Source organism: Heptranchias perlo, unplaced genomic scaffold, assembly GCF_035084215.1.
Source record: "Heptranchias perlo isolate sHepPer1 unplaced genomic scaffold, sHepPer1.hap1 HAP1_SCAFFOLD_43, whole genome shotgun sequence".
NCBI lineage: Eukaryota > Metazoa > Chordata > Chondrichthyes > Hexanchiformes > Hexanchidae > Heptranchias > Heptranchias perlo.
In genome coordinates this window covers 3,554,602-3,581,179 of record NW_027139442.1, presented here as the reverse complement: position 1 = coordinate 3,581,179, position 26,578 = coordinate 3,554,602, and the positions used below count along the sequence as shown (strand labels likewise).

Sequence of the window (26,578 nt, the reverse complement as noted above, 5' to 3'; positions counted from 1 at the left end):
AGGAGAGACAGACGGAATTTCTATTTCACAATGACTCAGTACCGCTGACTGGCAAATAAATAATTCCCAGTCCAAAATCACACCCAGTTTCAGATTGAAAGGCACTGTTTCAATTCTCACATTATTTCAGCCTTAGCTACAAATTAAATACCAGATAGAACTGACACATGGTACTGATTGATAGATACAGAGTGAATAACAATAGTGTACTCCAAGATTAAAATTAAATACCAGCCCTCAACTCACACACATTTTGAGTTTAAAGGTGCAGTATTCATGCCAATAGTGCACCTTGAGATACAAATTAGATACCAATTCAGATGTTACCCATATTTGACTCACATATATGTTCAAAAACCTCATGGTGTCAGAATGAAATGTACAGTTTTAATTCCTTTACTGCAGATTGAGGTACACGTTAGATACCAGCCCAAAATTCTCATACAGTATAAAACTGAAAGATATAGTGTTGTTTTGATTAGTACAGACTGGCGTACACATTACATACCAGTACAAAAATCTCTCACAGTATGAGACTGAAAGATGCAGTATCATCCCATTAGTGCAGACTGAGCTACACATTATATACCAGTCCAAAAATCACATTCAGGGTCAAACTGAAAGGCACAGTATGAATTCCATTACAGCAGACTGAGCTACACATTATATACCAGTTCAAAAAACAGATTCAGGGTCATGCCGAATGATGCAGTATCAATCCCATTAGTGCAGAATGAATTACACGTTACACACCAGTCTAAATATATTCCGCAGCATCAGACTGAAAGATACAGTATCAATTCCATTAGTGCAGACTGAGCAACACATTATATACAGTCCAAAATTCGCATGCAGTGTCGTACTGAAATATACAGTATGAATCCTATTAGTGTGGACTAAGCCACACATTACAAACCAGTCCAAAAATCTCTCTCAGTTTCTGACTGAAAGCTAGAGTGTCAATTCCATTCGTACAGACTGAACGACACATTACATATCAGTCCAAAAATCACTTCAAGCTCATGCTGAAATGTACAGCATCAATTCCATTAGTGTTGACTGAACCACACATTGCATACTAGAACAAAAAAAATCACAGTGTCAGATTGACAGAAAACGTATCAATTCCATCAATGCTGAATGAGCTACAAATTACATACAACCCATAAATCTCATACAGTGTCAGACTGAAAGATACTTTATCAATTGCATTAGTGCAGGCTGAGCTACACATTATATATAGTCCAAAATTTGCATAGTGTATCCTACTGAAAGATACAGTAACAATTCCTTTACTGCAAACTGAGCTACAAATTAACTACCAGTCCAAAAATCACATTCATGGCCATGCTGAAAGATACAGTATCAATCCCATTAGTGCAGACTGAGCTACACCTTACACACCAGTCTAAATATATTACACAGTAGCAGACTAAAAGGTACAGCATCAATTCCATTAGTGCAGACCAAGCTACACATTACATACCAGTCCAAAAACCTCACACGGTATCGGACTGAAAGATACAGTTTCATTCTTATTATAGCTGATTGAGCCCCAGTATCAATTTGATTTGTACAGACTGAGCTACACATTCCATACCAGTTCAAAAACCTCATACTTCATCTTTAAGTCTGTTACTGTATCAATTCCATTATAGCTGACTGAGCTACACCTTACAGACTAATCTAAATATATTACACAGAATCAGACTGAAAGATACAGTATCAATTCCATTAGCGCAGACTGAGCTGCACAAGAAATACCAGTCCAATAATTTCACAGTAAAAGATGAAATGTAAATTATCATTTACAATAGTCTTCAGAGATTAAAGTGTAATCCTACACCAAAACTCACACACGTTGTTTGATTAAAACAAAATCCAAAAGTGTATCCATAATTACAAATTATTGCTAGACAAAAGATTTTGCATATATTAATGAATTAAACATACAGTTTCAAGCAATATACTGTAACATGAAATAAGAATACAGAACGAATCCAGACTTGCACTTTGTCCCAGAGACGGAGTTACAGAATGAATCCCACACTCACACGCAGTACCAGAGACTGACAAGAATAGAATGAATCCTACATTCACATAAAGCACCAGAGACTGACAGATCAAGAATAAATCCCACACACACACATACACACACACAGTACCAGAGACTGACAGACACAGAATGAATCTCACACTCACATACAGTCCCAGAAACTGACAGAGAATTAATCCCAAACTCACATACAGTCTGACATCTACTGGCTGTAAGGGAGAACTGTAACAGAGTGGAACAAATTCACATTACCTGTCGTTGATACAGATTCAGGACAATGTGCAATGGGAGGAAATAGTTTCTCTCTGTAACTTCTGCTCTCGTATTTTTTCATATTTTGTCAGTGAAAATGAAGACAATTGATTCATAATAAAGTTCTTGTTTTGCTCATTCGAAAGTTGCCCCATTATATTTCACTCTACATTGCGCAATATTTTTGTCTGATTTCTCAGGACACGATTTATATTAAGTCAAATAAACCGAACAGAAACACAAATAGAAACTGAGCGCAAATCTGGAAGTTCCAATGACCGTCAAAAGTGAAAGGGATAAAACATAGAAAAAATTAAAACCGAAAATGCTGGAAAGACTCAGCAGGTCCGGCAGCATGTGTGGAGAAGGGAAGCTCGGGTTAACGGTTCAGGTCAATGACCCTTCTATAGATCAGAAAGGTTAATCCGACATAATTTAAATAAGGAACTGGAATCTGCAGAGGGAAAAACTTCAGAAAATCAATTCATTTCACTGATTCCGGGCAATTGTGTCCTGTATCCACTGTACAGATCAGGAGAAATAATAATACAAAGGAACAAAGTTAAATTCAACGTTATGGGGGAAATAAATGAATATTTAAAATATAAATTAGACCCGTTTGTGTTTTGGAAACACTATCCCTCTGAACATCATCAAATTTGATTCCAGTCTTGGTGTTTCTGAATTCAGCGTGCTGGGATTCAAACCTGTTGGAATTAACTGTTTGGAAGGCAGCTATACTCACCATTATAGCGCCTTATTTCACGAGGAGAGAGAAGTAGAGTGTTTCTGTGGAGTTTCACACTGAATTGCGCCCTTTGGGTTTTTGGCACTTTAATCACAGACAATAAATAGTTCCCAAACATCAGCCCCTGATCAGACACAACAAGCTGGTGGAATTTCTCATTCATAGATATTAAATAAAAGGATGACAAAAGCAAACAGGAAGAGGTTAGGAACAAGTCAAAAAACAATTACGGAAGAAAACAGGAACAACGAAATCAAATTATCAAGGAATATGAAAAGAAATAATAAATTATTCTACAGACACAAAAATAACAAAATGAAAATCAGAATAGTTTGAGTGCCACTGAGGGATGCACAAGATAAACTCACAGGTAACGTCAGCGAAATGGCAGAAATATTGAATTATTACTTTGCTCAATATTTACCCGGGAGATTAACAGGGTGAACATGATATTAAAGGAAGAGGTCAATAAAGATATCAAGACATTTAAGTTAGAAAGGGTGGTTAAACTGGTCCTGATGGATTGTATCCGTGCATATTAAATGAAGCAAGGGAAGAGATAGCAGAGGCACTGTTACATATATAGACAAAATCATCACAAAGTGGAATAGTGCCAAAGGACTGGATGACAGCTAATGGGATTGTTATATTTTAAAACAGGAGATAGAACAAGTGCAGTTAACGAAAGGTCGGTGGTGGGGATGATCATGGAATCCTTTACTCAATGATGCAGTAGATAAACATCTAGAAACCGAAAATATAATAAAGAATAGTCAGCACGGATTTCAGAAAGGGAAGGTTTAAGGTTTTATAGTTTGACAGAAGGTTTGACAGTTTAATTTACAGTTCAACAGAACTTATCTCCTTTTCAATTCTGTTCCTTTAGAAATAAACCTCTGTTTGTTTTCTATGACATTATGAACCTGAGTTGCTACTTTAATGATTTGTCAATCTGTACCCCTAAATCCCTTTGCTCTTCGACCCCATTTAGACTCTTATTTTCCAAGCAGTGTTTGGCCTCCTTATTCCCCCGAGCAAAATGCACCACGTCACAACTTTCTCTATGGAAATTCAATGGCCATTTACACCGCCTTTCAGCAAGTTTATTAAAGTCTTCTTGAATTTTGTTAGATTCTTCCTCAGTATAGGCTATACCCACTAAATAATTACAAGCATTTCACACGACATTACAACAAATGTTTGCTCCAACAAAATGTTCTCCATTCCCAGTTTCTCTGAATCCCACTCGTGCAATATAATGTGAAGAATGAGTTTATCTTCTGTCCCTCTCTCATCTGCAAACTTCAATGTCAGGGGTTTGGGGACATCTACTGGCCGGAAGCAGAACTGCAACAGGTCGGAACAAATTGCTGAAACCGGACAATGTGCAGTGTGAGCGTGTATGTGATTGGTGGCAGATACTGAATCTGATTGGATATCTGAAGAAACCAATCAGAGAGTGAAAGGAAAAGGTGACGTTTATCGCTCCCAATGACACAATCACAATCATTGCCTTCCACCATCCCTCATTAGCATAGGGCTGTGGGGCTGCCTATTTAATCCGAGCTCGGAGTGGATTTGGGTCATTTCTGGGTCTGAAATTGAGTTTGAAGATGCCTGAGGACAAGAAAGCAGCTCCCAAGAAGGGCGCCAAGAAAACCTTGAGTAAAGCACCAGCCAAGGGCGGCAAGAAACGGAGAAAGTCGAGGAAGGAGAGTTACTCCATCTACGTCTACAAAGTGATGAAGCAGGTTCACCCCGACACCGGCATCTCCTCCAAGGCCATGAGCATCATGAACTCCTTTGTGAACGATATTTTCGAGCGCATCGCGGGTGAGGCTTCCCGCCTGGCCCATTATAATAAACGCCACACCATCAGCTCCCGGGAGATCCAGACCGCCGTGCGCCTTTTGCTGCCCGGAGAACTGGCCAAACACGCCGTGTCGGAAGGGACAAAGGCGGTGACCAAGTACACCAGCTCCAAGTAAAACTCCACAATCAACTGAAAAAAAATAAACACAAAGGCTCTTTTAAGAGCCACCCACATCCTCCCTGGAGAAGCTGTACCGACCCCTCTGTATGGAATCATTTTACTGTAGATAGTTTGATACTAACTGTCTCTCTATAACTCTTGTGCTTTTGTAATTTCTCTTGAAATCTGGAAGATTCTCATAATCACTGCCATGTATAATCTGTGTGTCGCTTTCTATTTAATCCCAATAAACAAAAACGTGTCCCTGATCCTCTCATTCCCGTTCATATTCCGCCCCTTCCTCCATATCTGCCCCTTCAGAGCCGTCTTAAGGCGATGGATTAGACTTCATTTCTTTCTCCTTTTCACGTTTGTTTGTTCATTATTCGGGAATATCACTTTCAGAACCGCAATCCTTTGAAATGCAGCAACCCTGAAAGGGACGTCACACCGAGAACAGAAAAGTCGAAAGGCTCTGTCACTGTTCGACTTCTTACACCAGGAGTCTCGGCTCCGGTTTCGATCGCGCTGCAGCTCCTGTGAACAGGGATCAATCCACAATCTGTGGTTTGTTACTTTTACAAAGATTGAGCTGGGATCTGTCCCGTTACAAAATGGGACTTTATTCCCGCCGGATTGAAAGCGAACGGTGAATGGAGCCGGATTTTAAACGGATTGTAAAAGATTCAGGAAGTTTTGACGGGAAATGTGGAATAACAGAGTATAAGCAGAGAGATTTTTAAATATTTGTCTTAAGGCGACATTATTTACGAAATCCGCTTCTTGTGTTGCAAATATTTTGGCGGGCTTTTCAAATTTCAAAAAAACGGTTCAATTCGGTGTTTTCCGCACTTTTCTCACTGCCGGCTATTGATTGGCGAATAAAATAGCTCTCTGATTGGGATGTTAGCTAAACCAATGAGATTGACAACAGATTGACCAATTACAAGTGCCCCCACTTTACTCCTACAGAAGGTATAAGAAGGGCGAGTGCGGGAGGATTTCTTCATTCATCGTGAAAGTGTTTGTGAGATTGTGGAAATGTCTGGAAGAGGAAAAACCGGCGGTAAAGCTCGGGCCAAGGCCAAGTCTCGCTCATCCCGGGCCGGACTGCAGTTCCCTGTGGGCCGTGTTCACAGGCTCCTGCGAAAGGGGAACTATGCTGAACGTGTGGGTGCCGGAGCCCCGGTCTATCTGGCTGCTGTGCTCGAGTATCTGACGGCTGAAATCCTCGAGCTGGCCGGCAACGCGGCCCGAGACAATAAGAAGACCCGCATCATCCCCAGACACCTGCAGCTGGCCATCCGCAACGACGAGGAGCTCAACAAGCTGCTGGGACGGGTGACCATCGCTCAGGGCGGGGTGCTGCCGAATATCCAGGCCGTGCTGCTGCCGAAGAAAACCAGCAATGTGAGCTCCAAGAGCAAGTAAATCGGCCAAGATTTAATCTGATAAACCCAAAGGCTCTTTTCAGAGCCACCCACGGTATCTGTGAAAGGGCTGGTTACTGTCTGAAGAGACTGACCTATTGATCACAGTTGTCCCCGGTCTACGTTGATATATTACATCACCATGGACTACTCCTCAGAATCAGTTTCTTTCTTGGACACACGAATCTCCATCAAAGACGGGCACCTCAGCACCTCACTCTACCGCAAGCCCACGGACAACCTCACGATGCTCCACTTTTCCAGCTTCCACCCTAACCACGTCAAAGAGGCCATCCCCTATGGACAGGCCCTGCGAATACACAGGGTCTGCTCAGACGAGGAGGAACGCGATGGACACCTACAGACGCTGAAAGACGCCCTAGTAAGAACGGGATATGACGCTCGACTCATCGATCGACATTTCCGACGGGCCACAGCAAAAAATCGCATAGACCTCCTCAGGAGACTAACACGGGACGCAACCAACAGAGTACCCTTTGTCGTCCAGTACTTCCCCGGAGCGGAGAAACTACGCCATGTTCTCCGCAGCCTTCAACATGTCATCAATGAGGACAAACACCTCGCTATGGCCATCCCCACACCTCCACTACTCGCCTTTAAACAGCCACCCAACCTCAAACAGACCATCGTTCGCAGCAAACTACCTAGCTTTCAAGAGAACAGCGTCCACGACGCCACACAACCCTGCCACGGTAACCTCTGCAAGACATGCCAGATCATCGACACAGATACCACCATCACACGAGAGGAGACCACCCACCAGGTGCATGGTTCATACTCCTGTGACTCGGCCAACGTTGTCTACCTCATACGTTGCAGGAAAGGATGCCCCAGAGCATGGTACATTGGCGAGACCATGCAGACGCTGCGACAACGGATGAACGGACACCGCGCAACAATCGCCAAACAGGAGGGTTCCCTCCCAGTCGGAGAACACTTCAGCAGTCATGGACATTCATCCACCGACCTTCGGGTAAGCGTACTCCAAGGCGGCCTTCGAGACACACGACAACGCAAAATCGTCGAGCAGAAATTGATAGCCAAGTTCCGCACCCATGAGGACGGCCTCAACCGGGATCTTGGGTTCATGTCACGCTACACGTTACCCCACCAGCGAACAAATGTTATCTGTTTTTAATATAATGGGTCATTTGCTGGCTCTCTCTGCCTTCCGGATGTTTCTGCCTCTCTCTGTTTTTTTTTCTCTGTTTTTTTTTCCCTGTTTGTTTTTTTGTTGAATGTGTATTCGGGGGTTCTGAAGGTGACACCTCTCTGTCTGAACACGGTGATTGCCTTGGCAACGGGCAGTTGCAGGGGCAGTCTGTAAACACCATGTATTGTTCTATATGTATAAATGCGTAGGCTTCAAGGAGCTCTTGAAACATTTGCCTGAGGAAGGAGGAAATCTCCGTAAGCTTGTGAATTTAAAATAAAATTGCTGGACTATAACTTGGTATTGTAAAATTGTTTACAATTGTCAACCCCAGTCCATCACCGGCATCTCCACATTATTACATCACTATAGCGGTTAAAGGAATGGGAGCCAATGTAAGTCACCGAACACATGGGTGACAGGTGAACGGGAGTTGGAGGGAGTTAGAATAGGGCAACGGAGATTTGGAGGAGTTCATGTTTACAGAGCGTGGAAGATCGGAGGCTGACCAGGAGAGCATTGGAATAGCAAAGTCTGGAGGTAACAAGGGAATGGATGAGTGTTTCAGCACCAGATCAGCTGAGGCAGGGGCGGAGACGCGCGATGTTTCAAAGGTAGAATTAGGTCTTGGTGATGGAGCGGATATGTGGTCGGATGCTCATCTCAGGGTCAGATAGGACACAAAGGTTGCGAACGGTCATATTCCGGCTCACACAGTGGCCAGGAACAAGTCTCTGTCCATCCCGGTCCCTGAATCGATCCAGTCCCCAAACAGGACCTGGGTCTGTCCATCCCGACCAATGAATCTATCCAGTCCCCACACAGGACCTGGGTCAGTCCATCCCGGTCCCTGAATCTATCCAGTCCCGACACAGGACCTGGGTCTGTCCATCCCGGTACCTGAATCGATCCAATTTCACACTGACTCCAGCTCTAATTCAATTCATAATAGCCACACATGACCAATCTCCATCCATCCATGTCCCTGAATCTATCCAGTCCTCAATGACCTCAGCTCTAATTATACTCATTTTACCCACACAGGAACTGTCTCTGTCCATCCCGGTCCCTGAATCTATGCAGTCCCCACACAGGACCTGGGACTGTCCATGCAATACCTGAATCTATCCAGTCCCAACACAGGACCTGGGTCTGTCCATTCCGTTCCCTGAATCTGTCGAGTCCCCAAAGACTTCAGCTCTAATAAACACATTGTACCCACACAGGAACTGTCTCTGTCCATCCCAGGACCTGAATCTATCCAGTCCACACACAGGATCATTCTCCATCCATCCCAGTGCCTGATTCTATCCAGTCCCATACTGACCCAAGCACGGAAAGGTATAGAGTGCCTTCCACACCGATTTATGTTTATTAAACTATTGGGCGCCTCCTGTCAGCTACAAATCTGAAAACTAAAACTGTCCCTCTTCCAACGGTTCCGTAGCGGCATTGATTGATTTTATTATGATTGTGATTGTATTGGAACTGTAGTGTGCCTCATTTATTGAATTTAAATGATATATTCCGCCTTTTTTGCTGGAAATCATTGAATATCATGCCGGAGTCTGTAAGGATTGTGTCTGAATTTATATTTCCTATTTGATGCTGGTGAAAATTTTAGAAAGGACGGTAACTCATTGCTGGAGGCGGAGCTTGAAGTTGCACGTCTTCTGGTCCGTCATTCTAAGCCAGGCTCCTCCCCTCCCGCACTTCATGCTCTGTCTGTCATTCAGACACTCCTCCCCGGCCTCTCCGATAATGTGCCTATCTCAACCAGGTCGGGGCGGGCTTTATAAATACAGAAGAAAGGCGAGAGTCTTTCATTCAGCAGCGATCTGAGTGAAGAATCATCATGTCTGGCAGAGGTAAAGGAGGCAAAGGACTGGGCAAAGGCGGAGCCAAGCGGCACCGGAAAGTGCTTCGTGATAACATCCAGGGGATCACCAAACCAGCCATCCGCCGTCTGGCTCGCCGTGGCGGTGTCAAGCGGATCTCGGGTCTGATCTACGAGGAAACCCGCGGGGTGCTGAAGGTTTTCCTGGAGAATGTGATCAGGGACGCGGTCACCTACACTGAACACGCCAAGCGCAAGACGGTCACTGCCATGGATGTGGTGTACGCTCTGAAACGGCAGGGACGCACTCTCTATGGATTCGGCGGCTGAACGACTGGACCCTTTCTAACCGGACACAAAACAAAGGCTCTTCTAAGAGCCACCCACCGCCTCACAGAGAGAGCACTGACCTGGAAACTGCTGCGGGGATATGTGGGGCTACGGAATAGTTTTATAATTAAGGAGTTTTCTGTAACACACAGAACGGTGACGTGGGATCGGCGGTGTTCTGCACCGGTTACTGAGAGGAACATTTCCCTTCTTGAGTGCATTGAATTGTCCAGGGAACGTTACAAGTGAGTTTACCCGGACATGCATTCCCCCTCGGTGAAATGCTCCTTCACTCCATTCGCTCTGTTTTGGTTGCATTTATCAGTCAGATATTGTGATGTGGGACCGGGGGTTTCCATGGGAGAACAGGTTAAGCTGAGCCGCTGTGATATGGATTTTCCCTCTGACGGTTGTTCTGACACTGATACTGAGAGGGTTTGTGAAATTGAACCGTTTGAACTCCGTCATTGGGACCTGGAATTACCACAGGCCCAACTGGCAAACCCCGCTGGAAATAGAGGCTACTTCTCATTGGTTGCTTTGTTTGAAAACCAACTTCCTTAACCAATCGGAGAGACGACAATAAGAAAACAGAGCAAATTGTTGGCCCAATTGACCGATTTTTTTAAAATTTGAAAAAAGCCGCCAATTTCAGTTTATGAAATAAGTGAATTACTCGGCCATGTCGCTTTTAGACGAAGACTTAAAATCTCTTTGTAATAATGTTATTCCGTATTACATGTTCCAAATTCCGAGCGCTGTTTCAAAAACACATTGTCTATCACTTGCGGAATAAAACCCCATTCATAGATTGCTGATATGGACAAATTTCACTTCTACCTGCAAAATAACAAATCACACGTTATCGATTGATTCCGTTGCAGGGACTGAACAGAAACCGTGTGTCCTGAAAACGGAATCATTGACGAAGCCTTAAAATGTGCCGATTATTTTCTCCAATCGTTCATTCTGCATTGTTACACTGCGGGGAACATGCTGCTAATATGCGGGATATTAACATCAGTGATTAATTATTTCAGAGATTGGCTCCACAGTGAGAAAGAGGAAGTAACTAAATTCTGATTCTTAGCCCTGAAAGTAGTGGTTAACTGGAAAACCGGGGGCGGTGTAAATCTGAATGAGAGCGAGAGCAAAGCAAAAGGGAATTGAACGGACCCCGGACCCGTGTTCACTTTATTGGGCAGTAAATTCTACAGAGACAAACATTAAAATTGGGCAGTTTCACTGACTTTCTTTCAATTTCTCCATCAGATTCAAAGAATGATGACCGAGTAAAGCAGCAATTCTGAATCTCAGTCATTGGTCCTGTATGTGAGTTTGAGATTCATTCTGTATCTTTCACTCTCTGGTACTGCAAATGAATGTGGGAATCATTCTGTACCTCTCAGTCTCTGGTAATGTGTGTGAGTGTGTGATTGATTCTGTAACTGTCAGTCTCTGGTACTGGATGTGAGTGTGGGATTCATTCTGTATCTGTCAGTCTCTGGTACTGTGTGTGAGTGTGAGATTCATTCTGTATCTGTCAGTCTCTGGAACGGTGTGTGAGTGTGGGGTTCATTCCGTATCTGTTAATCTCTGCTGCTATATATGAGTGAGGGATTCATTCTGTAAATGCCTGTCTCTGGTGCTGTATGTGAATGTGGGATTAATTCTGTATCCGTCAGTCTCTGGTACTGTGTGTGAGTGTGGAATTAACTCTATTACTGTAGTGCTGTATCTGAGTGTGGGATTCATTCTGTAATTCGGTCTCTGAGACAATGAGCAAGTCTGAATTCATTCCGTATTCTTATTTCAGTTTGCAGTATCGGATTTGAAACTGCATCTTTAATTCTTTAAAGTATATACAGTTCTTTGTCGAGTGTTTAATTTGTGAATTTGGATACACTTTTCTACTTTCTTTAATCAAATGACGTGTGTGAGTTTTGGAGTAACAAAACATCTTAATCTTTGAACACTATTGTGAATGATAATATAACTTTCAATCTGTTCCCGGTGAAATTATTGGACTGGTATGTAATGTATAGCTCAGTCTGCAATAATGGAATTAATTCTGTATCTCAGTGTGATACTGTTTGACATTTTTGACTGGTATGTAATGTGTAGCTCAGCCTGTATTCGGGTTCGAGTTAGGATTAATGGAATTGATAATGTCGCTCTCAGTCTGCTGCTGTAAGAGATTTTTGGACTGATATGTAATGTGTAGCTCAGCCTGCTCTAATGGAATCGATAAAGTGTCTATCAGTCTGATAGTTTATGAGATTTTTGGTCTGGAATGTGATGTGTAGCACAGCCTGCACTAATGGAATTGATATTGCATCTATCAGTCTGACATTCTGGGATTTTTGGACTGGCGTGTAACATGTCGCTCAGTCTGTGCTAATGGAGTTGATATTGTATCTTTGAGTCTGTTATGATATGAGATTGTTGGACTGCAATATAATGTATGGCTCAGTTTGCACTAATGGAATTGATATTGTATCTTCCAGTCTGATCATTTATGAGATTTTTGGACTAATGTATAGTTCTGTCTGTATCAACGGAATTGATAATGTATATTTCAGTTTAATAGTGTATGAGTACTTAGGAATGTATATAATGTGCAGCTCAGTCTGCATTAATGGAATTGATACTGTATCTTTCAAGCTGACACTATGGCATTTTTGGATTGCTATGTAATGTGTAGCTCCATCTTCACGAATGGAATTTTTAGAGTATCATTCAAACAAATCCTATGAGATTTTCAGACTGGTAAGTAATTTCAAACTCAATCTACAGTAATGTGATTGTGAGATTCATTTCGTATCTGTCTGACTGTAGTACTGTGTGTGAGTGTGGGATTCATTCTGTATCTTTCAATCTCTGGTACTTTGTGTGAGTGTGATTCACTCTGTTCCTGTCACCTTTCTGGTACTGTATGTGAATATAGGAGTCATTCTCTGTCTATGGTACGGTATCCGAGAGAGGGATTCATAATGTATCTGTCAGTCTCTCGTACTGTTAGTGAGTGAGATTCGCTTTGTTCCTGTCACTTTCTGGGACTGTATGTGAGTGTAGGAGTTATTATCTGTCTATGGTACGGTATCTGAGCGTGGGATTCATTCTGTATCTGTTAGTCCCTGGTACTGTTTGTGAGTGAGATTCGCTTTGTTCCTGTCACTTTCTGGTACTGTATGTGAGTGTGGGAATCATTTTGTATCTGTCAATCTGGAACTGTGTGTGTGGGGTATTCTTTCGGTTCCTGTCAGCCTCTGATGCTGTACATGAGTGAGACATTCATTCTGTATCTCTGAATCTCTGCTGCTCTATGCGAGTGATATGAATTCTGTATCTGTCAGTCTCTGGGACTGTGTGTGAGTGTGGGATTCATTCTCTATCTGTCAGTCTCTGGTACTGTGTGTGAGTTTGGGATTCATTCTGTATCTGTCAGTCTCTGGTACTGTGTGTGTGTGTGTGGAATTAATTCTGTATCTGTCAGTCTCTGGTACTGTGTGTGAGTTTGGGATTCATTCTGTATCTTGTCAGCAAAGTGTGTGAGAGTTTGTGATTCATTCTGTGTATGCAATCTCTCATACCGTATGTTAGTGTGGGATTCTTTCGGCATCTCTCAGTGTCTGGTACTGTGTGAACATGGGATTCATACTGAATTTTCAATCTCTGGTACTTTATCTGAGAGTTTGGCATTAACTCTGTCTGTCAGTCCCTAGTACTGTATGAGAGGTTGGGATTCCTTTTACATCTTTGAGTGTTGGATTCATTCTGTGTCTGTGTCGCTGTACTGTGACTGAATGTGAGATTCATTCTGTATCTGTCTATAATTATTCTCTCAGATTACATTACGGTGTTCAATACTGTTGCTTTAATATCTTAATGTTTAAATAGTTTTACTCCTTATATAATTGGTAAATATGGATACACTTTAGGATTTGATGCTGTCGGTTTTAATCAGATAATGTGTGTTATTTTGGGACTACTATTAAATCTGTATCACTGTGAGTACGATTGTGGATGATAATATATCTTTCAAACTGATGAGGTGACATTTTGGAATTGGTATGTAACGTGTAGCTCAGTCTGCACTAAGAGAATTGATACTGTTTCTTTAACTCTCATACTACGAGTGCGTTCTGAACTGGTATCTAATTTGTTTCTCAGGCTGACTATCTTTCAGCATTTCTTAAGCTGATACTGTAGCAGAGTTTTGGACTTGTTTGCAATTTGTAGCAAATGGTACACTTTTCGGATGAATATTGCATTTATTAAATTCATGTGTGTGAGAGTTCTGGGCTTGTATTCAATTTGAATCTCGCTGTACATTATTGGGATTCATTCTGTACCTTTCAATCGGGTACCATATGTGATTTCTATCTGGTATTTAATTCTGAGCTAATGTTGCCCTGTTGTGAAATTGACACAGTGCCATTCAATCTGAGAGTGTGATTTTGGACTGGGATTTTTGTATCTACCTGTCAGCGGTACTGAGTTAGGGGGAAATGGATCAGTGTCTGCCTCACCTGCTCTGTTTGACTGTTGGATTGAAAATGCGTCTCTGGAACTTGGGATCAGTGCGGGACTGACTACTCCTAATGTCTGAGACTGTGGAACTGATGAACTGTGTGTGTGTGACTGTGCTCGTGAGTGATAATATACCTACTGTGTGTGAGAAGGAGCTGGCTGCACTGTTCCTTGTGCCGCAGTTAGAGGAAATATCACATTTTTCTGGCTCCTTCAAGGATGTGCCTGTAGAAAGAAAATGTATGTCTTGTAACTCAAGAACAGGTGAGGTAGAAAATACAAAAATGATCAGTTTAATAGCTATTAATGATCATTTTGAATATCCACAAATGAAAACCAGCGATACAAACAGTGTCAGTGTCTGACTCCAATTCAGTACTGCAGCACTCAGCTTCTGCACACCAGGTGTGTTGGGCTGTTTAACAACAATTGTCCATGAATGGGACTACACGATGGGGCAGGGACCTTTGTACATAATCCGCTCTCCCAGATGACTAACCGTTCAACCAAAACCAAACACCCCCTGTTTCAGATGTGTCCTTCAAACTTCTCACCTGATGCCTGCAATAGGTGGTCTTTGTATAACTCCCCACATCCTTACCGTCCGGCTCTGTTTCCACTGTTCACTGTCCAATAACAACAAACAGGGTGAGACTGGAACTAAACCAGGAACATTCACTACTGGTTTGGGGAGAGAAAGCAGCTATGATTTTAAAGAGCAGGTTCTTCCCATTCACTCTCCCTTACCCTGGACACACCCTGTACACACACAGCCCGAGAATGACCTCTCCCTTCCCCCGCTCTCTCCATGTTCCGGGACCAGTTCCTGATCCACTCCGCCTCTTACAAACAGCCCCCGGACTCACCTGAACTTCCCCCGGACTCAATGCCGATCTCTGAGCCCATCTGCGGACACGGTCCCGAAGCGATGAGCTGCTGTAACGAGGCTGCTCTTTGCTCCGTTCCCCCGGGGGCCGTGATCTCTCCATTCTCGGCTGTTTTGAACCGTCTTCTTCCGCTCACTGAGGGAAAGGCTCCCACAGGCCGAGCTGGGGGAGGGGAGCGCACATGCGCTCTTCCGTTCACCAACGACCAAGGCTGGGGGCGTGGCTGCGTCACGCATGCGCAGATATCGGGTTTACTTCCCAATACAAAACTCGATGGAAACTTTCCCCAATTCGAATTTTTCAGTCTGAGCAAAGGAAGTGGGGCTGGGGGAAAGGTCATATTGAATGGGGTCCACAGGCAGTGTAGGAACAGGCACCAGAATGGGAAAGAGATGGGATTCCACCAGTGCCTAACGCTGGAATCCAGACTGACTTTACAATCTCTAACCATTAAACGAGATGTTTCCATCCCTGCTGTTTCTCTCGGTATCTTTTGATGGTAAAGAGCTTTTCAGAGATAAAGTGAGCGTCTGTGAAATGAGCCAATGGCTTTGATTCATTCTTGGACTCTTTGGTGATAAAACTGACGCGTGAGGAAGAAACTGGAGTGAAGATTTCTCAAACCAATCCTGGGGAAAAATAGGAGGAAAGAGTGAGTTGATGTGTTTGTCGGGACCGTGTAGGATTAATATCTGACAGCACGGGTCCCAGATTAATTTAATCAGATTGAAACCCTCGATTACTGTAATAACAAACGTCCCTGTGCTGCAAAACAGATTATAGTACAACAGGCAAGAGAGGGTTAAATGTGGCGCATTGTTTTTATCGCACTCTGCACTGAGTTTGGGATAAATAGTGTGTCTGCCTTTGGTACAATATCAGTGAGAGATGAGATTGCATCTTTTGTCTCTCCAATGGGATCTTTCTGGGTAAAACGAAACTTTACAGGTCGGTCTGGAACTGAGTGTGGCACTTTGTCTCTCCGCTCTCTCTCTCTCTCACCGTACCTGTCTCCCTCTCTCTCTCTCGCTGGTGCTATATATGAAAGTGGGTTACTGTTTTTGAACGTGATACGAATACACTGATAGGAAGTGTAAGACTGACGGCGTTTACGTGTGTCTCTCTCTCTGGTGCGATATATGAAGGTGGGATACTGCGATTGAGAGTGATATGAGCACACTGATAGGAAGTGTAAGACTTACAGAGTGTGTGTGTCTCTCTCTCTAGTGCTGGACATGAAGGTGCGATATTGTCCGATATAAAGCAGAGAGAATGAGATGTCCGGGCCGGGCCTCACTGTAACCGAGGATGTGTTCTGTTCCAGTCCCAGTTCATGGTCATAATCTTTTCACAGATTCAGGGCGAGAGTCTCAGTGAGACCGTGAAACTGGCGGAGAAACTCCGCGTCATAACTCAAACCCCAACACATGAGATTCTCCAAATCAGCTGGAATGAGGTATGAGTAAACTGCGGAACCATTCTGGGAGGGATATGTGGGGAGATGGAATCCGTTCTGCCACTGAAATGGAAGGAGGCGGGTTGACTTATTACAGAAGGGATTGCATTTCGGCCGGAATATTACTGACTGTTAATTGTAACGGGGCTTATTTAAAAGCTCCGGGTTTCTGGAAATCCTTGAATATGAAGCCCGAGTCTGTAAGGGTTTGTGCGGAGCGCTGTATTTCGGTTCTATTATGGATAAACGGTTTGAAATTGGCGGGTGGAGAAAGCTGGAGGTGGAGCTGGAAGATCAGAGGCCGCTCTCCGCTCTGTCCGTCACTCTGACTCCTCCCCTCCCGCTGTATCTGTTTTATCCCCCATTTGGAACCAACGCTGGTTGGAGGACTCTAAACACGGTTTAGTTGTTAACAGGACGAAAGGCGAGTAATGTTTCTGATCTCCTGGGCACCACGCAATTCAATGTCATTTTTTTCTGTACAGAGATACATTTCAGTGATTCCACAGTGAGTTTGATGCGTTATGCAAATAATCCAACAAAATAGAACAGAAACGGATCGAAGCGCCGAATTCAACAGATGTAGATCGGTTAGTCCATCAGTTCTGGTGATGCTTTAACAGCACAACATGGCAAGTATTTTAAATAAATACAAGAAATCTGGTGATGTGTGGGCTGGGGTCCATAAGTCACCGTTTAAAGTACCGGACTGTGGTCGGTGCCCTGACTCCAGTCCCATTAATACCTCATCTCGTCTACAACGAGACAAAAGCAGCTCAAAGCAACACTGGTAGCATGATATCAGCAACTCCCTCAGAGAGTAACCAGCCCTTTCACACATACAGTGGGTGGCTCTGAAAAGAGCCTTTACATAGAGTTACATCGAAACGAAGGCAACGAAACAGGCCATTCGGCACAACTGGTCTGTGCCGGCGTTTATGCTCCACACGAGCCTCCTCCCTCCCTAATTCATCGAACCCTATCAGACTATCCTTCGATTCTTTTCTTCCTCATGTGTTAATCCAGCTTCCCCTTGAATGGATCTGTGCTATTTGTCTCAACTACTGCTTGTGGTAGCGTTTTCCACATTCAAACCACTCTTTAGGTAAATCAGTTTCTCCTGAATTCCCTATTGGATTGATTAGCAACCATTTTATATTTATTACCTCTACTTTTGGACTCCCCACAAGTGGAAACATTTTCTCGATGTCTACCCTATGAAACCCCATCGTCCGACCTCAATCAGGTCACCCCTCAGCCTTCTCTTTTCCAGAGAAAACACCCCCAGTCTCTTCAGCATTTCCTGATAAGAATATTCTCTCATTTTTCGTATCTTGAGAATCGTTTTTGCACCTTCTCCAATCCCTCTCCGTCCTTTCTATAATATGGAGACCAGAACTGTGCACAATACTCCAAGTTTGGTCCAAACAAGTTTCCAGACAAGTTTACGATAACTTCTTTGCTTTTCAATTCAAGCTCTCAAGAAGTGAATCCTAGTGTTTGAGTTTCCTTTTTATGACCTTCTTGACCTGCGTCGCTACTTCTTGTAATTTTTGTATCTGTACCACCAGATCCCTTTGCTCCTCCATCCCGTTGAGACTCTTATTATCCAAGCAGTGTGTGATCTCCTTATTCTTCAGTCTGCAAGTTTATTAATGTCCTCTTGCATTTTGATGCATTCTTCCTTTGTATTAACTACATCCCCCAATTTGGTGTCGTCCACAAATTTTGAATTGTACTTCCGATTCCCAATTCCACATCGTTAATGTAAATTGTGAAGAACAGTGGTCCCAGCAACTGGAACACCACTTCCCACCTTTTGCCAGTCTGAGTAGCGACCCTTAACCTCTATTCTCAGTTTTATGTTTTGTAGCCAGCTTGCTATCCATTCTGGCACCTGTCCGCTGACTCCACATGCTCTGAAATTAGCCATAAGTCTACAATGCGGTACCTTATCGAAGGCCTTCGGAATATCCAAATATATCGCATCTACTGCATTAAACTTGTATTCACTTTCTGTTCCTTCTTCAAAGATTTCAATAAGGTTGGTCCTATCCTTTGGGTTATCAGATTAAGTCTTGGCCGCTTTACTTGTTCTTCGAGCTGACAATGCTAGTTTCCGTCGGCAGAAGCATGGCCTGGATATCTGGCAACACCCTGAGCGATGGTCACCCCTCCCAGCAGCTTGTTGAGCTCCTCCTCGTTGCGGATGGCCAGCTGCAGGTGTCTGGGGATGATGCGGGTCTTCTTCTTGTCGTGGGCCGCGTTGCCGGCCAGCTCGAGGATTTCAGCCGTCAGATATTCGAGCACAGCAGCCAGATAGACCGGGGCTCCGGCACCCTCACGTTCAGCATAGTTCCCCTTTCGCAGGAGCCTGTGAACACGGCCCACAGGGAAATGCAGTCCGGCCCGGGATGAGCGAGACTTGGCCTTGGCCCGAGCTTTACCGCCGGTTTTTCCTCTTCCAGACATTTCCACAATCTCACAAACACTTGGGGTTTGGCGACATGTACGTGAACTGCAACAGAGCGATAAATGATCCGTCAGAAACCCGTTTAAATGAGGAACAAAATCCAACAGCCTGCAGTGTCTGTTCAGGGTCTGATTTTTAGGAACTTTTTTTAATGTCATGCGTTGTCCGCGATGGTGGTATAGTGGTGAGCATACCTGCTTTCGAAGCAGTTTCCCCAGCTTCGATTCCCAACCATCGCAACGTAAAGTATTCTCATTAGTCTATTTCCTTCAGAAACTCTTAACTTTGCAATTGAATTTGATGCAGTTCAGTTGGATATTGTTTCCAAAACATAAACGGGTGTAATTATAGTAAAATGATTTCAGCCTTCATTTCTTTTCCCTATAGAAGGAATAGAGGAAAAACATGCTGGAAATAGTAAGGTACAAAGGGTCTAATGAGAGTGAGGAAGGCAAATGATATGGTAGCCTTTATTGTAAGTGTGTTGGAACATAACAGTAAGGAGGACTTGCTGCAATTGTCGTATGAGAAAATATTGTGTAAAATTGGCCTATATTCTGTGGAGAAAGAAGAATGAGAGGTGATCTCATTGAAATGTATAGCATTCGTAGACGGCTTGACAGGGTAGATGCTGAGAGGCTGGTTCTCCTCGCTGGAGAGTCAAGAACTGGAGCTCATCGTCTCAAGATAAGGGGTCGGCCATTTAGGACCGATGTGAGGAAAAATTTCTTCACACGAAAGGTTGTGAATCTTTTGAATTCTCTGCCCTCGAGGGCTGTGGAGGCTCAGCTGTTGAGCATATTCAAAGCTGAGATCGATAGATTTTTGGACTCAAGGGGAATCAAGGGATATGGGAATCGGGAGGGAAAGTGGTGTTGAGGTCGAAGATCAGCCCTGATCTGATTGAATGATGGAGAGGGCTCGTGGGGCCGTATGGCCTACTCCTGCTCCTATTTCTTACGTTCTTATGTAGAGAACCTTATATCCAAATATGCTGACGACACTAAGTTATGTGGCACAGTAAGCATTATAGATGGGAGCAGAAAGTTGCAAAGGGACATTGATAGATTCAGCGAGTGGGCAAAACTGTGGCAGATGGAGTTCAACTTGGGGAAGTGTGAGGCCATCCACTTTGGACAATAAAAAGATGGATTAGAGTATTTTCTAAATGGCAAGAAACTAGAAACTGTGGGTGAGCAGAGAAATTTATGGGACCAAGTACAGAATTCACAAAATGGTGCAAAAAAAGTTAATATGGTAATGGAATTTTGATAATTATCTCAAAGTATCTGGAATAAAAAGGAGTGGAAGTTATGTCCCAGTTATACAGAGCTCTGGTTAGACCTCATTTAAAGTACTGTGTTCAGTTCTGGGCAACGCACCTCTGGCAGGATAAGAACATAAGAAATATGAGCAGGAGTAGGCCATACGGCCCCACTGGCCTGCTCCACCATTCAATAGATCATGGCTAATCTTGAGCCTCATCTCCACTTTCCCGCCCTATCCCCATGTCCCTTGATATCCTTGAACAAAAATCTATCCAACTCAATCTTTAATACACTAAACGACTGAGCATCCAGAACCCTCTGGGGTGGAGAGAACAGCATCAATTAAGATAAAGGGAATGAAATGAAATGTGTCATACAGTTACATCTCGCTGCTCTGTCTGAACATTTTGATCGCTACTTCCCCGCAGAGGGATTTGAAAATTAGATGGAAAAGCGTTGGGTGAAAGATCTTTTTTGCTTTCGAAAATCCTGAATCAATAATGAAGCTAAACTTGATGCCTCAGAAAGAAAACGAGCTGATGCGACTCACCAGTGAGCACACTGAAAACACGCCACAAGTCATTCAGTGTGTCTTCTAATTCGATCAGTGTTTTCAATGAATATCCTCTGTTGAATAAAATTAATGTTCTGTTGTTGATGCCGTTCACAACAACCTACATCTGCGAACTGGGATTTTCGACACTGACAAGGTTAAAAACAAGAGAATGAAACCGACTCAACAGCGCACCTGATATGCGTGTAGAGCTTTCATCTTGTGATCCAGATTGGAAAGAGATCACGAACAACAGGCAGACCCACCCGTCACTCAACTTGACCGTTTTATTATTGTATTTAAACTGTTTTTAAAATGATTTTCAACGAACGTCGATGTCTAATTTTATTTATTACTTGAAGTGAAGTGAACAGAGATTTGATGAAAACTCCAGTCAGAAGATATTATTGTTTTGGGTCCGTGGGGGAAGTGTTTTTCTTCCACTGGGTCACGAGAAAAAAGTTTGAAAAACACTGTTCCTCATTGTACGGTCAGTGTCTGTATAGCAAACCGGCTCTGAATTCCTCATTCTGTATTTCGAGAAACGGTTCTGTGCGCGACGCGGGCAATGAAACACTGAGCGACGCAATACGATTAATGGCGGCCGGAGGCCCCACAATCCCCCGCGCCCCAGAAACCCCTCTATCTCTCCAAGGTGCCGATTTTCCGCTCAGACTGCGCATGCTCCCCAGGCCCGCCGTGCATTCTGGGAACGCATCGCTCCTTTCCTTTGTTCGTGAGGCGGACTCGGTGGGAACGGGAGTCGAAACCGGGAAGCGGATGTTAGGACGGGGGGGGAGCTGGATGATGGGTGTAATGGAGTCCCGGGACCCACGCCCGCCCGATCCCCCGGGACCCCGGCTCTGATTCAGGGCCTGATCCGCACTCGGTGTTGATGAGGCTCCGCTCAGTGTAAATGCAGGTTGTTGTTGATCTGCTCCCGTTGGCCTCAGCTTTGCCGAACAGAATCAGCCAGGGACGGTGACTGTGCTGCTTCCCATGGTTGAAATGCCGGCAGCTCGCTGTACAGGCTCACAGGTGTAGAATTACCACTTGGCCGGGTACTGGAGGGCAAACAGTGACTGGGGCCGAAACCCAACATCACGCAGAACCTTCAGGAGAGAAAATGATGAAAAATAGATCCTGCGATAAATCTGGATTTCAAACAGGGAGGACGTGTCACGGAGGGAGAGTGTGTGGGATGGGGGAATTCAAAGCTGAATAGGGGCGTGGAGCGAGAGTGTGAGACGGGGCATTCACAGCTTAGGAGGGGCAAGGGAGAAAAGAATGTTCCAGAGAAACTAGAACTCAGTTCTGAATTTCAATCCTGTACTTATGGTGATGAATTATGTAAATGATGAGCACAGATGCGTAGACTAGGCTTTTATTCTCTTGAATATACAAGATGAATGATTGATCTAATTGAGGTGTTTAAGATGATTAGAGGTTTTGATAGAGTAGATGGAGATAAACTATTTCCTCTGGTGGGAGAGTCCAGAACAAGGGAGGATGATCTTAAAATTAGAGCTCGGCCATTGATGGGTGATGTCAGGAAGCAATTCTTCACACAAAGGGGAGTGGAAATCTGGAACTCTCTTCACTCCAAAAAGCTGTTGAGGCTGGTGGTCAATTGTAAATTTGAAAATTGAGATTGATAGATTTTTGTTTGGCCAGAGTATTAAGGGTTATGATACCAAGGAGGGTTGATAGAGTTAAGATATGAATCAGCCATGATCTAATTGAATGGCGGAACATGCTCGAGGGGCTGAATGGCCAACTGCTTTGTTCCGAAATGCAGCCATCCGCAATAAGCTTGTGGATGGCAAGGGCCATGCTCACAAGTGAACGGACACCTGGAGGGAGATGCGGAGAGAGGAGGTGACTGGTCAGGGAGTGGCTGTAAATGAAGCAGAAATGTTAACCGGTCAGGGAGTGTCTGTAAATGAAGGAGTAATGTGACAGGTCAGGGAGTGTCTGTAAATAAAGTAGAAATGGGGACGGTCAGGGAGCGTCTGTGAATGAAGGAGAAATGGTGATTGGTCAGGATGTGTCTTTAAATGAAGGAGAAATGCTGACTGGTCATGGAGTGTCCATAAATGAAGAATAAATGGTGACTGGTCATGGAGTGTCTGTAAATGAAGGAGAAATGGTGACAGGTCAGGGAGTGTCTATAAATGAAGGAGGAATGGGGTCGGTCAGGGAGTGTCTGTAAATGAATGAGAAATGCTGACTGCTTAGGCATTGTCTATAAATTATGGATAAATGGTGACGAGACAGGGATTGTCTCTAAATGAAGGAGAAATGGTGCCGGGTGAGGGAGTGTCTCTATATGAAGGAGAAACGGTGAAGATTCTGGGAGTGTCTATAAATGAAAGAGAAATTGGGACGGGTCAGGGAATGTCTGCAAATGAATAAGAAATAGTGATCAGTCAGGGAGCGTCTGTAAATGAAGGAAAAATTGTCTGATTTTGGAGTGTCTGGTTAGGCAGTGTCTATAAAGGGGAGAGGACATCGTGACAGGTCAGGGAGTGTCTATAAATGAAGGAGAAACTGTGACAGGTTTGGGAGTATCTACAAATGACGGACAAATGGTGACAGTTCAGGCAGAGTCTGTAAATGATGGAGAAATGGTGACTTGTCAGGCAGAGTTTGTAAATGAAGGAGAAATGGTGTTTTTTCTGGGAGTGTCTGTAAATGAAGTAGAAATGGTAACTGGTCAAGAAGTGTCTGTAAATGAAGGAGGAACGGTGATTGGTCCGGGAGTGTCTGTGAATGCAGGAGAAATGTTGACAGGTCAAGAAATGTCGATAAATGAAGAAGAAATAGTGATTGGTTAGGGAGCGTCTATTAATGAAGGACAATGCTGACTGGTCAGGGAGCGTCTATAAATGAAGGAGAAATGACGTTTGGTCAGGGAGCGTCTGTGAATGAAGGTGAAATGGTGACTGGTCAGGGAGTGCCTGCAAATTAAGGAGAAATTGTGGTAGGTGAGGGATAGTCTTTAAATGAAGGAGAAATGGTGACTGGTCAGGGAGATTCCGTCGCCAAATTTGGGAGATATTACAGATGGAGTGCGGACAGGCAGCTATAGGGAGGGACATAGTGTCGAAATGAGGGCCAGACCAGATAAACACAGTAAGAGTGAACATCTTCAGGAGAGCAGAGGGGTACCAGTGAGTTTAGAACTGAACCCAGCCAGAGTCAGCACCTTCAGGGGAAGAGAGGGAAGGGAACCAGTGAGTGTCGAACTGAACCTAGTCCGAGTCGGGATCTTCAAGAGAGAAAAATTAAATAGAAGGAAAATTGTTGGAAGTGGTGCGATGGGTTTGGGTTTCAGCAGAGGGAGGAGGGTGAGTGTGCGGGACAGGGATTTACAGTCTGGGGGAATGAGCGGGTAGAATGTTCAATGGAAGCTAGAATTGCCTGTTCTGAATTTCTATCCCGTATTCACAGTGAGGACTTTTGTTAGCTCCTTTTACAGGGTATTTGAAGGGGAGGATTTGCAGACAAGAAACTCAAACCAAACATCACGTCAAGATCTGACAGACACTCGACTCACCAGCACCTGAAGATTATCGGCCTTAAAATATAGGAAAAATGTTGATCTGTTCCATCTGTGGGAAAAGATTTCAAACATCACTGGGACTGGAATAGCAGCGAGACACACACACCCGAGTGAGAGTGTTCCAGTGCACTGACTGTGGAAAGAATTTTAACCAGTTACACAGCCTGAAAAAACATCGCACCATTCACAGTGGGGAGAAACCAGACAAATGTTCTCTGTGCAGACGAGACTTGAACTGATCGTCCAACCTGGAGAGACACGAGGACGCCCGCACCATGGAAAAACCGTGGAAATGTGGGGACTGTGGGAGGCGATTCAGTTACTCGTCCCGGCTGGAAACTCATCGACACAGACACGTTCACCTGTTCCGTTTGTGGGAAGGGATTCACTCAGTCATCCCACCTCATTGAACATCAACTTGTTCACACTGATAAGAGACATTTTAAATGTTCTGTCTTTGGGAAGAGCATTAAATGAAAAAGTGATCTGCTGACACACAAACGCACTCACACTGGGGAGAGGCCGTTCACCTGCTCCGTGTGTGGGAAGGGATTCGTTCAGTCTTCCAACCTGCTGACACTCCAGCGAATTCATGCTGGGGATAGGCCGTTCACCTGCTCTGTGTGTGGGAGCGGATTCACTCAATCTTCCCACCTCATTGAACATCAACTGGTTCACACTGATAAGAGTCTTTTTAAATGTTCTGTCTGTGGGAAGAGCTTTAAATGAAAAAGTGATCTGCTGATACACCAACGCACTCACACTGGGGAGAGGCCGTTCACCTGCTCCGTGTGTGAGAAGGGATTTACTCTGTCATCCAGCCTACTGATACACCAGCGAGTCCACACTGGGGAGATGCCGTTCAACTGCTCTGTGTGTGGGAAGCGATTCACTCGATCATCCCACCTCCTGAGACATCAGCAAGTTCACATCAAGGAGAGGCCGTTCACCTGCTCCCTGTGCGGGAAGGGATTCGTTCAGTGATCCACCCTGCTGACACACCAGCGAGTCCAGACTGGGGAGAGGTCGTTCAGCTGCTCCGTGTGTGGGAAGGAATTCACTTGTTCATCCAGCCACATTGAACATCGACTTGTTCACACTGATAAGAGACCCTTTAATTGTTCTAAATGTGAGAAGAGCTTTAAAAGAACATGGGATCTGATGAGACATGAACGTATTCACATTGAGGAGAGGCCGAACACCTCTTCCGTGTGTGGGATGGGATTTACTCAGTCATCCCACCTGCTGAGTCACTAGCGAGTTCACATGTGACTGCTGGATTTGGATTCTGCTGTTATTGCTGCATCCAGGACTAAACCACGTTCATTCTGACAGTTGTAAGTTTGTTTCTGATGATAATGACCCCCTTTAACTGGGCTGGAGTTTATTATTCCGTACAAGTATCAAATAAATCAGCTTTCTTTTAAACACACTGTTTATAGACCTTCATATCTCGATGATAAAAGAAACAGTTAGAGGACTTATGACGACGTGAGTGGAATACGTCTTAGAACTGAGCTCCTCCACCTTTTTAAAAGATGGATCTACAAGATGTCCCAGTCTGACAGGACAGAAAATTCGATTATATCACAAGGTCCACTTCAATCAGCCTGAGCAGGTTTCCACTATCCATGTGTGAAAAAGACCTTCCTGATTTCAATCCTAGACGCCCGAGCTCTAAATTTAAGGTTATGTCCTCTTGTTCTGGATTCTTCCACGAGAGAAAGTAGTCTCGATTCCTACCACATCGAATCCCTTTATTATTTTAAATCCCTGGTTCAGATCACCCCTTAATCTTCTAAACTCAAGGGAATGCAAAACCAAGTTTATGCAACCGGTCCTCATAATTAAACACTTCAAGCCTCAGTATCATTCTGGTGAATCTGCACTGTCCCCCCTCCAAGGTCAATATATCCTTGGTGAGGATCAGTACTCCAGATGGGCTCTGACCAAGGCTCTGTAGAACAGAAGCATCACTTCCTTCCCTTTGTATTCCAGCCCCGAAGATAAAGTCCATTCGTATGTGATTGCTTTTTGTATCTGT

General features: G+C 44.1%; 2 protein-coding genes across 2 annotated transcripts; one reads left to right on the top strand and one right to left on the bottom strand.

Annotated features, from left to right (window-relative positions):
- The first annotated feature begins 6,069 nt into the window (after nt 1-6,069).
- Nucleotides 6,070-6,459, top strand: LOC137312377 (histone H2A-like). Its single transcript, XM_067978950.1, has one exon. The coding sequence runs from the start codon at nt 6,070-6,072 to the stop codon at nt 6,457-6,459; it is 390 nt and encodes a 129-aa protein (XP_067835051.1).
- Nucleotides 6,460-18,787: 12,328 nt separating this feature from the next.
- On the bottom strand, nt 18,788-19,147 carry LOC137312543 (histone H2A-like). Its single transcript, XM_067979080.1, has one exon. It carries the CDS (start codon nt 19,145-19,147, stop codon nt 18,788-18,790), a length of 360 nt encoding a protein of 119 aa, XP_067835181.1.
- Nucleotides 19,148-26,578: the final 7,431 nt, after the last annotated feature.